Source organism: Mytilus galloprovincialis, chromosome 10, assembly GCF_965363235.1.
Source record: "Mytilus galloprovincialis chromosome 10, xbMytGall1.hap1.1, whole genome shotgun sequence".
Lineage (NCBI taxonomy): Eukaryota > Metazoa > Mollusca > Bivalvia > Mytilida > Mytilidae > Mytilus > Mytilus galloprovincialis.
Window position 1 is genome coordinate 66,963,673 of NC_134847.1, and position 15,370 is coordinate 66,979,042.

A 15,370-nucleotide genomic window follows, 5' to 3' on the forward strand; every position below is an offset into this window, starting at 1 on the left:
AGGGAACATGTGTTCTAAGTTTCAAGTTGATGTAACTTGAACTTCATCAAAAACTACCTTGACCAAAAACTTTAACCTGAACTTCGCACTATCATTTTCTATGTTCAGTGGACCATGAAATTGGGGTCAAAACTATAATTTGGCATTAAAATAAGAAAGATCATATCATGGGGAACATGTGTACTAAGTTTCAAGTTGATTGGACTTCAACTTCTTCAAAAACTACCTTGACCAAAAACTTTTAACCTGAAGCGAACGGACGGACGAACAGACGGATGAACGGACGCACGGACGAACGGAGGCACAGACCAGAAAACATAATGCCCCTCTACTATCGTAGGTGGGGCATAAAAACTTGTGATATAAAAAAAATTGTAATTCTTAAATGTGAAAAAACAAACCAGTAAATTTTCAAAACCAACATTATCATTGGAATATTGTTTACAAATTCATTGAAGCAAAAATGAAATATCATCAGCAATGATCTAACTAAAAAAGTGTCAAATTTAAAGACATTTCTATACAATTTAAAGAAGATCCATTTAAGAAAACTTTAGTGAACGTGACACATGCTCTAGATCTGAGGTAGGGAATAATTAATAGGCAGACAGACAACAGTATCCCACAATGCATCTGTCATCAAACCGCCATTGTTATTATTTACCTCTCCAGGAATATATATCTCCACTCCTCTGTTCCTCATTGCTCTAGAGATGTCACCAAACTTAGGATCCATAGCTAAAAATAACCTGTGAACATAATCCATATCATTAATACAGGATATATAAAATGTCATTATCTGACTACAGAATATCTTACTCATTAATATGTTAATTCAAAAAAATTTCATTATCACAATGCACCAGAAGTGATCATGTTTTTGAAATCCCATATTCGTGTAGTTTTGGTTTATGATTATTACATATGTTTTGTGTTTTTTGTTTTGTTTCATCTATTTGGTCTACTTTGTCCATCATATTGTTTGGTTATAAAGAATTTCAACATCTTAAAACTTGTGAATGGTCAACTGACATAATATTAAATTAGGTCAACCCTACACAGATATTACCTGAAATTTGGATGTGGTTTAATGGATGGTATCTCTCCATCAATTACTCCTCTTTCATTAATTGTCAGTTCACCATTAGGTTCTAATAAAGCATTCAGTCTGTCTAATACTGATGGACTGGAAGACAAAAATAATGGAAGTTAAATATACAAAAGAATTACTGTAAAAGCAGAAATTTGCATGCAGGATTTAATTTCGTTTATTTGTGTAAAGAATATCTCCACGAAATTAAAACTCCATGAAAATTTAACCTACATATCTTGAATAGAGACAAAACCACAAAATTTTAACCTACGAAAATTAAAGTTTCTACAGTACATCATTCTATAATAACCATTTATATGGTGTACAACTAATTCCTGTTATTTCCACTTAGTGTGTGCTTTACTGGACTGAGTTATATGTATATTTTAATAGCAACCAAATCTAATTCTGAACGCTTCAATTAAAGATGTCAAAATCTGGCAAATCAGACACTTTTTACTCAAATCTTTCAAGCAAATATACTTGAAAGCTGTGAGCAAGTTAGTATAGCTTTCATAACGCTCAATTGTAGTCGAAACAAATTGTGAAAAAACTGTGACTTAATTTAAATGACATTTTGCTGTGGGACTCATTCAATGAAAAATAGTAATCAGCTTATTGTCGTCCTAAATATAGTCTTGACTCTACTATAATATCCATTCATCCATTTTCATGTTCTTCTAACTTACCTGCAGAAATTGACATTATCAATGAGTAGCCATTGTCCAGATTGTAAGGCCGTCACTAGAATACTGTCCATCCATTCAAATGTGCCACCACCTGACCCAGCTTTACTCTCAGCTAACTTTACTTGTAGTTTCCTCAGTTTCTCTATCAGTACAAACCAATCACTGACCACAGCTAAAAAAAAAAGATGTAGTGATATAACATGTATTCATATCAGTGATTATTGCAAGTGAGATATATATAGTGACTTGAGTTTCACCAGTATCACTAAGATTTTAATTCTACCTTGACATGTAAGTTTGTATTTAGCCTATAAAATACTTATTTAGCCTTGAGAATTGAAAGGTCAGTTTGTTAAATACAAACTTAGATGTCAAGGTAGAATTGCAATCTGAGTGATATTGGTGAAACTCAAGTCACTATAATATATAAATCAAAGTGTACAAATAGAAAAACTGTAGCATGAAATAAACATAAAAATTTAAAACCTAGTATCCTGCACATATGTAGAATAAACATTTCAATTGAGGGTTAAAGGTACTGTTTCCTGGACTTTTTTTGTCTTTTGTCGTCTCAGTTTTTTTATGCCATTATGTTGTCTGCTTTTCTTTGATTTATGAATTTTGAATGTCCACTTTTTTTAAAGGTGTTTTTTTTTAAGAAAAGGTCATCATTTTGTGTTCTATTGTCCAATTATCGAAAATTCAATTTTACATTATTATGAGCTATATATTTATGTTAAGGTTATATCGTTTATAAATGTGAAAGATGTAATGATTTCAATTTCATATTAACATACTATATTGTATTTGTAATAAGTTAAGATGTAATGGATGAAAAAATTGTGTATTACTGCACTGCTAAAGATAACATTGTGAAAATACTTTTCTCTTCATACTTCCATTCTCACACTGTGCATCAATTTTACTTCTGTTTCAAATCGTTAGTTTTTTGTATATATGTCATTACAAATTATTAGTTTTTTGTATATATGTCATTACAAATTATTAGTTTTTTGTATATATGTCATTACAAATTATTAGTTTTTTGTATATATGTCATTACAAATCATTAACTGAGTACATTGTACTAACTGTTTAATTCTGTATATTTTTTCACAACACGAGAACAATCTGTCAACACTTTCATCAAACAATCAACTTGTTTCTTCATCTGCTGTAATTCTTCAACACTTGACATCTTCTCAACTAAAATATAAACAGAATCAATAATAAAAAGGGGGAAAAAACACAAATCTACACACATGTTTTAATTTGAAGTATATATATATATAATTTGTTTGAACATCAGCCCAACAATGTTAGATCTGTAAATTTGCGTTAGCTGGGATATGAACTCATACTTCTGAGATATCGTGGCACCAAATAGCATTGCACTGTGAACGACTTACTAGACCACTAGACCACCTAGGCTATATATACTTGAAATAACAATATTAAAGGAACTAATTAAAAGTTGTAACATGATAAGAATAAATAAAAGATTTATATAACTGTTTAAAAACCTCAATCCTTTATCAAAATGTTTGTGAATTTTTTTTAAATTTTTAAATGGATTTCTACGAATGAAAATTTAACACATTCAATTTATAACTTAGTAATGCCTTCATTTCTTATGGCAATATCTTCAAAGAACTGTACTTCTAAATGCTCAGTTTCATATAAACTATCATCTACTTATACGATTTTTCAAAGCAAGATCTTTCAGATCTCTAAATGAAATATTGCCTCTTTTAGCCATGTTCATCTCCAGACTAGTAATTACTAACCATGTTTACTGGCTTCAGTATATGTCTTCCATGATTTATGAAGACCAATCACCTGGTGTAAATCACCTTTACAAAGAAGGAACTCCTCTATTCTAGTCAGTAATGTTTGGATATCACTGCCTAACTCTTCAATATGTCTAGCAGGATCAGACTACAAATACAACAACACATCAATGCAATACATATTTCTTTTTGTTTACAATTTATTTACCAAATCTTCCCAAATACATGCATGTCCTAGAATTTTTTTATATCAATTATTTTCTCTGAAGTGACCTATAGCTGATGTTATAATAAATTTCATGAAGTCATTAATTCTTGTATAATTTTTTTTAGGATATTTGAGGATAAAATGCATTGTTAGTAGGCTTTCTAATACCTTTTTCCATCCTGTTTCACAGTTAAATTATCAAGACAAGCATGCATCAAGTAATTCTAACAAAGTAGAAATGATTAAGTGACTAGTCTGCATTTGAATTTAAATGTGTTTTTCCTTTGAATATCAAACTACTGACCTGTTCAAATCCTCCTAACAATTCTGTCGTATCCATATCACTGTTCATAGCTAGAACTTGTAAATCCTGTCCACACAGTGTGGCTAACAGTTGGACTAAACATGTTTTACCACACGACTGAGGACCTATCTGTAAACATATATAAACAATGGATTAACAAAGAACTGTCTGTTGTAATTCTTGTCCACTCAGTGTGGCTAATACTTGTACTAAACATGTTTTACCACAGGACTGGGGACCTATCTGTAAACATACATAAACAATAGATTAATATAAAAAGGAATTCTTTTGTAAATCCTGTCCATTATTAGATTGCTACCAACAGTTATAATAAACTTGTCTTACCATTACAATGTGATTAAACATGAATGAACAATGCATTAAATATGTGAATGAATAAAATAATTCTAGAGAAAGATAACAAATAACAAGAATGTGTCCCACGTACACAGTTGCCCATTCCGATCTATCATTTTCTATGTTCAGTTGACCGTGAAAATGGGATAAAAACCCTCATTTGGCATTCAAATTAGAAAGATCATATCATAGGGAGTATGTGTACTTTATTCAAGTTGATTGGAAAAAATAACTTCATCAAAAACTACCTCGACCAAAAACTTTAATCTGAAGCGGGACAGACAGACAAACGAAGGGACGAATGAACGGATGCACAGGCCAGAAAACATAATGCCCATAAATGAAGCTTAAAAATAATATAAGTTGATTTAGATGTAGCTTTGAATCAAAGATCATAAAGCTGTTGTTTGTTGTTCATGAGATAATACAAAGACACAACAGCACAATACTGTAAATACAGAAATTATTGCTTGCATTTATTATTGCCATTTTGTATTTTCAGATTAAATTCCAATTTTAAATTTTGCGATTAATTTATGTGAAATGTCACAAGATAAGATATTATTGCTACAACACAATGACTTACAATAATTGAAAGCCAGTTCATTTCTGCACACTTCATTACTGATTCTAATGGTTCCAAGCAGTGATGTAGGAGGTGAATAGAACTCCCGCTGTTGATTGGCTGGTTGTGTTGAATTCTGGGAAGGAAGGAGTGACCACACTGTATTTGACTTGATGTTATACAGAACTTCTTGCTTGGCTCATAAGCTGGAAACTTGTCTGAGAAAATTCTTTGATATAGTTCCATAACCTGAGATGAAAATAATCATGAAAAGTAATTACAAAATTTTTCTCATATTCTAAATTTGAAATGGGATAAGTTTCACCAAATAAAATATTGCATAATGAAATTATGAATTTGACTCTTATTTTTATAGATGCTGTATATTTAAAATAAAATTCTAAAACAACTGAAAATTGTATTAGACAAATAATAAAAAAAATACATCTGTATATACATTTTTATTCATGATCTATTTTCAAAAGAGTACTAGTATATTGTCAAATACCTAATTAAAGAATAAATTATGTAAAGTTTGCCTTCCAAATCATTCTACATCAAAATTAAAACTAGCTATGAATTGCATCTTTCAAGCATATAAAGTAACTATTGTCCATATTAATGTAATTTATGTGTTGCAAATAAGTTAATTAAACTAGCTTGTCAATTAGTATCTACAACATTTGTTAAATACACTGACATCTCTTAACAAATTTTCAATTTGTACCAAGATAAAACCATACCATCTGTTTGTCTTTGACTGTTCTCATTCTGTCCTTGTATAACAAAGAAACATATTCTCCAGGGTTCAGATCATCTAGTCTCTGTAAAGAAACCAAACTCTGTTATATAGAGAGTACAGAGGAAACACAAAGGCTGAAACTAGTATTAAGATTTACCCGGATGTTGCTAGGCCTTGCTCATCTTGTTCTGTTATGATTGTTTATGTTCTTACTTCTCATACATATTCTGGTAATGTGTGCATTTCATATACTTGAGTAATTTGTTTGGGTTATTTTTCATTGCTTTCCTTTCCTTGTACACCGGTTTTTTTTTTAATTGTTTTACACACTATAGATGATTTGAAGTAAGACAAAAGGCTATCAAGTTTGACAGTTTTTTATTTAACAAATCCATTCTTCTCTACCAATCATACATTATATTAGATCACTAACCATATTCTCAATTTAATTTGTGTTACTTTTTTGTTGATGATCATCTATTTAAAATCAGCCACAAAAAAAATACATAGTTTTGCCATGTTGAAGATCCTTTGGTGGCCTTAGGCTATTTTGCTCTTTAGTTGGGTTGTGGTCTCTTTGACACATTTCCCATTTTCATTTTCACTTTAATTGATCTATTAAGCAGGATAAAAAAAAAAATTAATTTAAATCCACACCTTGCTTCATGAAAGAATAAGATTTCTTGGAACAGCATTAAACAAGAATGTGTCCCCAGTACATAGACGGCCCATCCGCACTATCATTTTCTATGTTGAGTGGAGCGTGAAAATGGGGGAAAATCTCTAATTTGGCATTAAAATTAGAAAGATCATATCATAGGGAACACGTATAATAAGTTTCAAGTTAAATGTTTTATCTCAAGCATGGAAAGATAAACCCACATACATCATGTTTACTATTTATACTTACAATGCAATTATAATAAATATTTGTTTTTAAACAGGAGACAAATAAGTTTATTGATAAAGACCTATACCTGCTGTGATATGAGGAGTTGACACCATCTAAATAGATCTCTCAAGTTGAACTCCCAAGGGCTTCCTTTGTGTCCCCACTTTCTCTCAATAACTGTTTCCTTGTTCATCTACAATGAAATTATTTACTAATTACACAGTTTTATGTCTATTGATATCACATAAGAAAGTACAGTTAAGATAAGGACAACTCCATACATGCTATAACAGATATGAAAATAAGAACATGTGTTCACAGAACATCATGCCCTGCCCATACAATCATGCTTCCTAGTTCAGTGAATCTTAACTTAGAATAAATGTTTAAAAATTGTCCATCACAAATGAACAAATGTACAAAGTTTGAGGTTGATGTGACCACAACTTAATATTTAAAAAGATACAGATTAGATAGAAAGACTAAACAGACCATGAAATTAAAAGAAAACAAACATTTGGAAGACAAAATACAGGTGAAATTCAAGTATATTCACAATGCATTTCATATACATAGGGCATAAAAAGTATTTGGCAAAAACATGAAAAAAAATAAATATTAGGAATGTTTAATCATAATGCAATTATTTCTCAGGGCTGTTAATCAAACATACTTAATACTTTGAGATGGCACTTTAAAAGAGTTATGACTATCTATGGAGGCAAATTTAAATTTCTTTTGTACAAAAGCACCAATCCATTGTAAAGATTTAAAGTGCCTTCCCTGAGTGTGATAAGATATACATGTAAGAAGATATGGTATGAGTGCCATTGAGACAACTCTCCATCCAAGTCACAATTTATAAAAGTAAACCCTTATGTGTCAAAGTACGTTCTTCAACATGGAGCCTTGGCTCATGCCGAACAGCAAGCTATAAAGAGTCCTAAAATGAATAGTGTAAAATCAACAGTCTAATCTATATGAAAAATGAAAAACTATGCATGTTTTCATGGAACACTCCTTACTCTTTACTTTAGACAAAACCAACAATCCATCTAAAGTCTACACTATACTTACTTCAATGTTGAATGTGACCATATTTTCCAGAATATACTGAGGAATTACTGGAAACATAATTGATGCAATGAAGTGCAAGTCCTCTGATGTAAGTGGTTCAACATACACCTGAAATATAAGACAAAACAACAGGTAATTAGTATTTACATTAATCACTTTTTGTAAATATGAAATACACATTCTAAACAGAGTAACTTCATATCTATTGTGAACATTTAAATTGTAATAGTCTAATCTTGACTGTATTCTTGTCCCTAAATGTGTCATTTTGGTTCACCTATATTGTTAGGTTTTGTCTCATTGACATTTACTCCAAAGTCCTCCAACAATGAAAATAACTGATGCTTTGGATATACATTTTGTGAAAAAAAATAATTGGTTCATATAAATTGTTGTATTTTACTTTTGTGTTTTATATGTGATCAATTTTCAAAAATTAAACTGGCAAATAGTTCTGCTGAATAGAGTGCACAAAGTACAATAAGTAAAAGTATTAAAAGATGCAAAACTTCTTTCAAATAATGTAAACAATGTTTTAATCAAAACTGCAGTTACTGAAAATCATAGTTACCAGTTTGAGAAATGACCTTTACCTGTGTAAATCTGTTAAGAAATGACCTTGGTAACCCTTTTCTTCCTCCACCTTGATTTAATGGATTCTGACAGGCAAATAATCGTGTCTTCTCATGTTGTATGTGGAAGGTCTTACTAAGTTCAGGTATGTACACTTCTGCTCTGTGATCTAAACAGGCATTCAACCCTTCCAGCACTGACTGGGAGGCCAGATTTAACTACAAACAAAATATGCCATGGTCACTATTTTTGTATTGATCAAATGAATAAATATTTCCTTCTCCTTTGTTATGCTATAATGCGTCATTGCAAATAATTTGTTCTTTTATTAAATTATTTCAACAATGAAATTATATAATAGACGAAATTAATTACACATTAATATTATGTCTTAAGAAACTAATATTCACTGTAAATTCAGAAACTATTTGCATGTTTTTATTAATGTGAAAAAAAAAGACTGGTTAAAATCGCAATAAATAAAAACTCACATTTTAAAATGAATTGAACAGGATTTTTTTTTATATCATAAAAATTAAAATGGCATTTTAGTCTTAAATTACAAAATCGGAATAATTGCATGCAATAATTTCTGAATATAAAGTAGAAAAAAAAAATGCCCCAAAACATTATTTTTTGATGTATTTTCTTTGTTGTAATTTATAATAAAACTGAATCATTTAATAACACTAACCTCATCTAAAACAATCCAATGTCCTGCCTTTAATGCTTGTAATAGTGGACCATCTCTCCAGGCAAACACTCCACCCTCTGCTCCTTCTACAGGCAAGTCTGCTCCAAATAAATCTGTTACATCCTATAATCAAATCATTACATGTAAACTTTAGTAGGACAGAGGAACCATGAACACACAGACCTAAGCACCATACACTCTCTTGCTTGAATCAGACATGTTATAAACATAAATAATTTGTGAGGAACCTATAATTTACCATGTATCCTTTGCAAGTTAAAAAAAAATAATGGCACTCTTACAAATCTACAGTTAATAAAATCTTGTGTATATTATGAAAGTACAATAGAAGCATACTTTTTTTACAAATTAAATAATACTGTTATATTCTATGATTTCAAATATTGTGTAATACCAATAAAAGAGTAAACATATAAGCTGAGTTCCTGTTGGCCAATGTTTATTTTTCTGTGAGCGTCTTAGCAGAAAGCTGTTGTTGGTCTTTTCATTTGTTTTTCATTTCTATCATGGTGTTGTATGATTTTATTGAATTTAAGGTTTGTAATTGCCACCCTGTTTCTCGCTGATTTCATTTTAATTTGTGTATTTTTATTGGATTTAAGGTTTATTATTGCCACCCTTTTGTCCCTGATTTCATATTAATTTGAAGTATATCTTAAATCAGGTATATCAGTATTTTACTCACTGTTTGTTCAGACAAGTTTATCCTCACTAAATGTCTGCCTGCTGCTTTGGCTATGGCTGCCACTAAACTGGTCTTACCAATACCTGGTGAACCTTCCAATAAAAGTGGCCTAGGCAACTGTAATCCTCTTAATATTCTCTGGGCATTGACACATGTGGTAGGTGCTTGTAAGGCATAATTGTCCATATGAGCATCCTGATTTTGACCTTAAATAGAAAATATATTTATAATCAAAGGTTACTAACTATATCGTCAAATTGATCCTCTCATTATTTGTTTTAATAACAACATGATTTTGTTGACTTTTATGGCATATTTGTGTTAAAGATTACCTAGGTCAAGTCTATTTGTTGTAATATAACAGTCTTATCCTCTTTTACATGGTTATAACATGTGGTATCCTTTGCCTAGGGCAAGTCTATTTGTTGTAATATAACAGTCTTATCCTCTTTTACATGGTTATAACATGTGGTATCCTTTGCCTAGGGCACGTCTATTTGTTGTAATATAACAGTCTTATCCTCTTTTACATGGTTATTACATGTGGTATCCTTTGCCTAGGGCACGTCTATTTGTTGTAATATAACAGTCTTATCCTCTTTTACATGGTTATTACATGTGGTATCCTTTGCCTAGGGCACGTCTATTTGTTGTAATATAACAGTCTTATCCTCTTTTACATGGTTATTACATGTGGTACATAATTCAATTTTTTTTTTATTGAAAAATAAATGTAAAATCCAACTCTATGTCACTCAATACTTTCAAGCTAAATACAAAGTATAAAATCATTTCTTATTACAAGAGCTTAATCATGCAGGACAAATACTATCAGATTGAATAAAAAATGTATAAATGGACAGATTGATAATGCACATACTATATAACAAATTTGTCATAAACAAGTGAAACTGCGAGCTACTGCTCACTGATGATACCCCCGCCGCAAGTGGATAATATTAATAGTGTAAAAATATGCAAGTGTTCGGTAAACAGGAAGTTGTCGAGTGATGAATCTGAAAATGCATCACACGGTATAGCTGACTTATATAAATCCTGAAACCAAATTTCAGAAATCCTTGTATTGTAGTTCCTGAGAAAAATGTGACGAAAATTTTCAACTTGGCTATCATGTGTAAAATCAGACAAGTGTTCGGTAAACAGGAAGTTGTCAAGTGATGAATCTGAAAATGCATCACACGGTATGGCTGACATATATAAATGTTGATACCAAATTACAGAAAGGGTGGATGTGTAGTTCCTGAGAAAAATGTGACGAAAGTTTCATGGGACGGACTGACTGACGGACGGACTGACAGACAGAGGTAAAACAGTATACCCCCCCCTTTTTTAAAGCGGGGGTATAAATATAATGTGATAAACTTAAAACACGAAGCTCAAACTTTTCTAACTTTAAGGGGTAATTCTTTATAAATTTCTTGTTTATCATTGTTTTAAACTTCATTTATAATTAATGCCTTTGAGAAATATACTTCAAAATATTATAAAATCTACAAAATTTTCTCCTTTAAAATAAAAGTTTTATGCTAATTTTACATGCACATACCTTTTTCAACACTAAATGGCCAGATGCAGAATTCATCTTCCATGATAGTGACAGTATCTTTGGACACGCCCCCATATTTATCCACTAAACCAAGTGATTTCAGGTCATATGACTGGTGTGTCATTTGACTGACTTGTTTCAGTAAGAACTGTAGAGATATAAGTCTAGTCTGTTCTATCTCACTGTCAGAACCTCTACTTGTAGTTCCTGTAAAATAATGAAACATTCATTTCATGCGGACAAAATAATCTTTAGCCTAAATGGCAAGCAACCAGTACATATTTTTGTTTAGGGACCAGCTGAAGCACATCCCTGGGTGCCAGATTTTCTCGCTGTATTGAAGACCCATTGGTGGCCTTCAGCTTTTATCTGCTCTTTAGTCAGGTTGTTGTCTATTTGACACATGTCTATTTGACACATGTCTATTTGAAACACTCCCCATTTCCCTTCTCAATTTTAATAAATTTTAAATATATAGTCTAACTCTGATAAAGCCACCCAATATTCTCATTCAATTAAATAATTATATATATAATGTTAGCAAAAAGAGTGAGATATGTCAAATTCAATCTGAATCTATCATTGACACCATTTCCAAATTTCTTCAAATGATTTGATGGAATATTACTCAAGCTATCATCTATGCCAAATTCCAAACATGACTTTTAACGGTTGAATGACAATTAAATTTTACATTTTCATTTATCGTGGAACTGTATTCATTCATTTTCTTTGGTACCAATTTTTGTGAATTTGAAGAAAAATTGTATTTTCTAGGATATTTGATTTCATGGTTTTGCCAAAGTCTGCATATCAGTGGTATAAAAATTGTACATAGTGGAATATTTGAATTTGGGGTTCACCTTGTTTCAAAAAAATAAGTATCCCAGTCCATTATAATTATAATTTTACCTGAACCTAGGCCATCAAGGAAGACAAGACAAGCACCATGTATAAAGGCTAGTGGGGCCTCTAGTTTGTTATACTTTAATGTATTATCATCCTCGTCATCATGTAGTGTTGTAGATGTCACATTGATGAAATTCACCCAAGATAGGATATCACGTATACTCACTGTACATCTAAAACATAAAATTCAACATATCAAAATCTAATAAAATGCTTTGCAGAGCGCAGCTAGAAAGACTGCAGAGGTCAAACGCTGAATAATTGGGACCAGTATGGACACAACATTCAAGCTTGATACAGCTCTGAATTTGGACTGTGATTAAATATTTGACACAGCATAGGTTTCTGACACAGAATGAATGTGGTCTAATGAACTTAAAAAAATTTTAATTTACCTATTATGTTCCAATATCCAAAATCTAAATAGATGGATTGATTTAGCATATCAAAGAATCCCAAGAATTCAATTTTAAACCAAGTTTAATTTTGGACCCTTTTGACCTCAATGTGGACCAATTTGATAATGGGGCCCAAAAATAAAAAATCTGCATGCATGGTTAGATTTAGCATATCAAAGAACCTCATATATTCAATTTTTGTTGAAATCATCAAAGTTTAATTTTGGACCCCAATTTTGACCAACTTGAAAACTGGACTTTTTTTTTAAAACCATCAAGATGTCCATTTTCTCATTCATTATTTGTTATTGGTATAGGAAAGACAATCCTCATTCACAACACTTACCATTTTGTTTTTTTCAGCATTGTGAAGGCATTTGACAAAATATTCCCATTTTTTTTTTAGAAAAAATATGAAAGCCAATCTGCTTACCTCTTTCCATAGTCATTATTTGAAAACCATTCTATAAAGTCAATGATAGCTTTGCCTATACCACTGGTACCATCCTCCATATTACACAGGTGGATACCAGATTTAATGTTGTGCTCAATAATATTGACGAAATCTTGTCGCTTGTTGGTCTGTGGACACCATATTTCTGTAAATCTGTTTCTCAATGCAGGTGATAGCTAAAATGAAGTTGTACTGTAAGTATAGTTGATTTTATAACTTTATGTACAGATTAAACTCTGTATGGTGAACCAACGCCTGTGTGAATCATTTCGATAGAGTCCCTTTATATACAGAGTTTTATAGTATTACTGACTGCTAACATTGTTATGAAGGAATGTATTTGTTTTTGTTTATTTTTGGTAAATAGTACAATTCAATATATAAATTAAAGAATGCATGGGATTTGCAGTACATACATTTGCTACTTTTATCATTCATCAAATGAGGCTTGTCTTTATCATACTTTTTTTGCCGCCACGATATAGCCTTTTTGTGCTAATGCAGCGTAAAGCAAATAACAATCAATCAATTTTATCATACTTTAATTTTTGCCTATTATAAATTGAAGACCTACAAGTTAAATATAGTATAAGTTAAAGAAAGGTTGTTAAGTTTTATGCAGCGTTCAATGTAAGATGTGGGTCAGTTTGTGTGCAAGAGATAAGTAAAATGAACAAATAAAATCCTCTATGACTAAACTATAAACTCATTAGACACTATTATTAATCAAACTAAAGCAAACCCTCCATTTCATTAATTTCCGGGGTTACAGTAATACTAAATTTTTACAGGTAGGCTTCAAGCTTCAAAGACTAGACACTGCGATCAAATTGCTTTTGAAAAAATGTATGTTCAGTTCTACAAGACAAATCATTACTCTATTAATATGAAAAGGTAAATACAGTGGTAAACAGTCAGTTTTCATTTTCACTTAGGATGTAACTTATCCATAACTTACCTCCTTCTTTCCAAAATCACCTCCTGGATTCATTGTAGAAAACACCTGGAATCCTTCCTTAGCATTGACTTGTTCCACTTCATTTAATGACCCATCTTCTCCACCTTTCTCAGCCAATAAAATCATCTGTTCAGGTTCAAGGACACTGTTTAACCTCTCAAGGACAGAGTCATCAGCCAAGGAGATCTCATCAATTAGAAACATTGTTCCTTCCTTCATGGCAGTGACCAGTGGTCCATCAACCCATTCAAAAAGCCTCTGTGGTCCTTCCTTTAAAAAACAATGTGACAGTTATTTCAATCATATTTGATAATTATGATACTTAGATCACATAGATGGAGAAACTTTAGTGTACATTGCAAGGTCTTTGCCCTTTCACTAGAAATTCTTTATTCAAATAAAAATACTGAATTTTTGATTTAGTATAGAAAGATGATTTTTTTTTTATCATATATGAATGACTCACACAAGTCAAGTATGTTTCAAGACAAAATGATGCTGGGATAGACACCAAGAGAAATAGTTTCTGTGAATATTAAAATAAACTAGATATCATTGAGATGGGAGCCATCTCTGTGGGCCCCGCTGTGAATAATGTGCATTAAAAAATTGTATCTTTACCATAGGACATGGGTTTGTCAACTGAAATCAAAGTTTTTGACCTTGACCTTTGACCTATGAAGTTGTAAATAAATTATGACACACCCTTTGGTGTTGGTTTATAAACATGTCAAGTATAAACTTTGAAATGATAAAGGTTCTCAAGATATAGAGCAGACACGATCTTTACCATAGGACATGGGGTTGTCAACTGAAACCAAAGTTTTTGACCTTGACCTTTGACCTAGGAAGTTGCACATAAATTATGACACACCCTTTGGTGTTGGTTTATATACATGTCAAGTATAAACTTTGAAATGATAACGGTTCTCAAGATATAGAGCGGACACAATCTTTACCATAGGACATGGGGTTGTCAACTGAAACCAAAGTTTTTGACCTTGAACTATGCCCTAGGCAGTCGTTCATAAATTATGACACACCCTCTGGTGTTGGTTCATATACATGTCAAGTATAAACTTTGAAATCATAACGGTTCTCAAGATATAGAGCGGACACGATCTTCACCACAGGACACAGGGTTGTCAACTGAAACCAAAGTTTTTTTACCTTGACCTTTGACCTAGGAAGTTGAACATACATCATGACACGCCCTCTGGTGGTGGTTAATAAACATGTTAAGTATAAAGTATGAAATCATAATGGTTCTCTAGATATGGAGCGGACACAAAGTGTTACGGACGGACGGACAGACGGACGGACGGACAGACTGATCACTATAGGGGACCGCCTTTGGCGGGACCCTAACTAGTTTCAGATACTAGTTGTGTAAG

General features: G+C 31.7%; 1 protein-coding gene across 4 annotated transcripts in view; it reads right to left on the minus strand.

Annotated features, from left to right (window-relative positions):
* LOC143048177 (midasin-like) overlaps positions 1-15,370 on the minus strand; it is a 92,065-nt gene that overhangs the window by 50,031 nt on the left and 26,664 nt on the right. For all 4 annotated transcript variants that reach the window (XM_076221698.1, XM_076221699.1, XM_076221697.1 and 1 more), the window contains 17 exons: positions 13,977-14,246; positions 12,998-13,194; positions 12,170-12,339; positions 11,258-11,464; positions 9,691-9,896; positions 8,985-9,107; positions 8,311-8,508; positions 7,718-7,825; positions 6,726-6,833; positions 5,750-5,830; positions 5,028-5,255; positions 4,085-4,213; positions 3,570-3,720; positions 2,875-2,988; positions 1,783-1,954; positions 1,070-1,186; positions 665-749 (listed from right to left, as the gene is read on the minus strand). In XM_076221698.1, the coding sequence (XP_076077813.1) occupies positions 665-749; positions 1,070-1,186; positions 1,783-1,954; positions 2,875-2,988; positions 3,570-3,720; positions 4,085-4,213; positions 5,028-5,255; positions 5,750-5,830; positions 6,726-6,833; positions 7,718-7,825; positions 8,311-8,508; positions 8,985-9,107; positions 9,691-9,896; positions 11,258-11,464; positions 12,170-12,339; positions 12,998-13,194; positions 13,977-14,246 (2,664 nt within the window). The remainder of the gene's footprint in view (positions 1-664; positions 750-1,069; positions 1,187-1,782; positions 1,955-2,874; positions 2,989-3,569; positions 3,721-4,084; positions 4,214-5,027; positions 5,256-5,749; positions 5,831-6,725; positions 6,834-7,717; positions 7,826-8,310; positions 8,509-8,984; positions 9,108-9,690; positions 9,897-11,257; positions 11,465-12,169; positions 12,340-12,997; positions 13,195-13,976; positions 14,247-15,370) is intronic.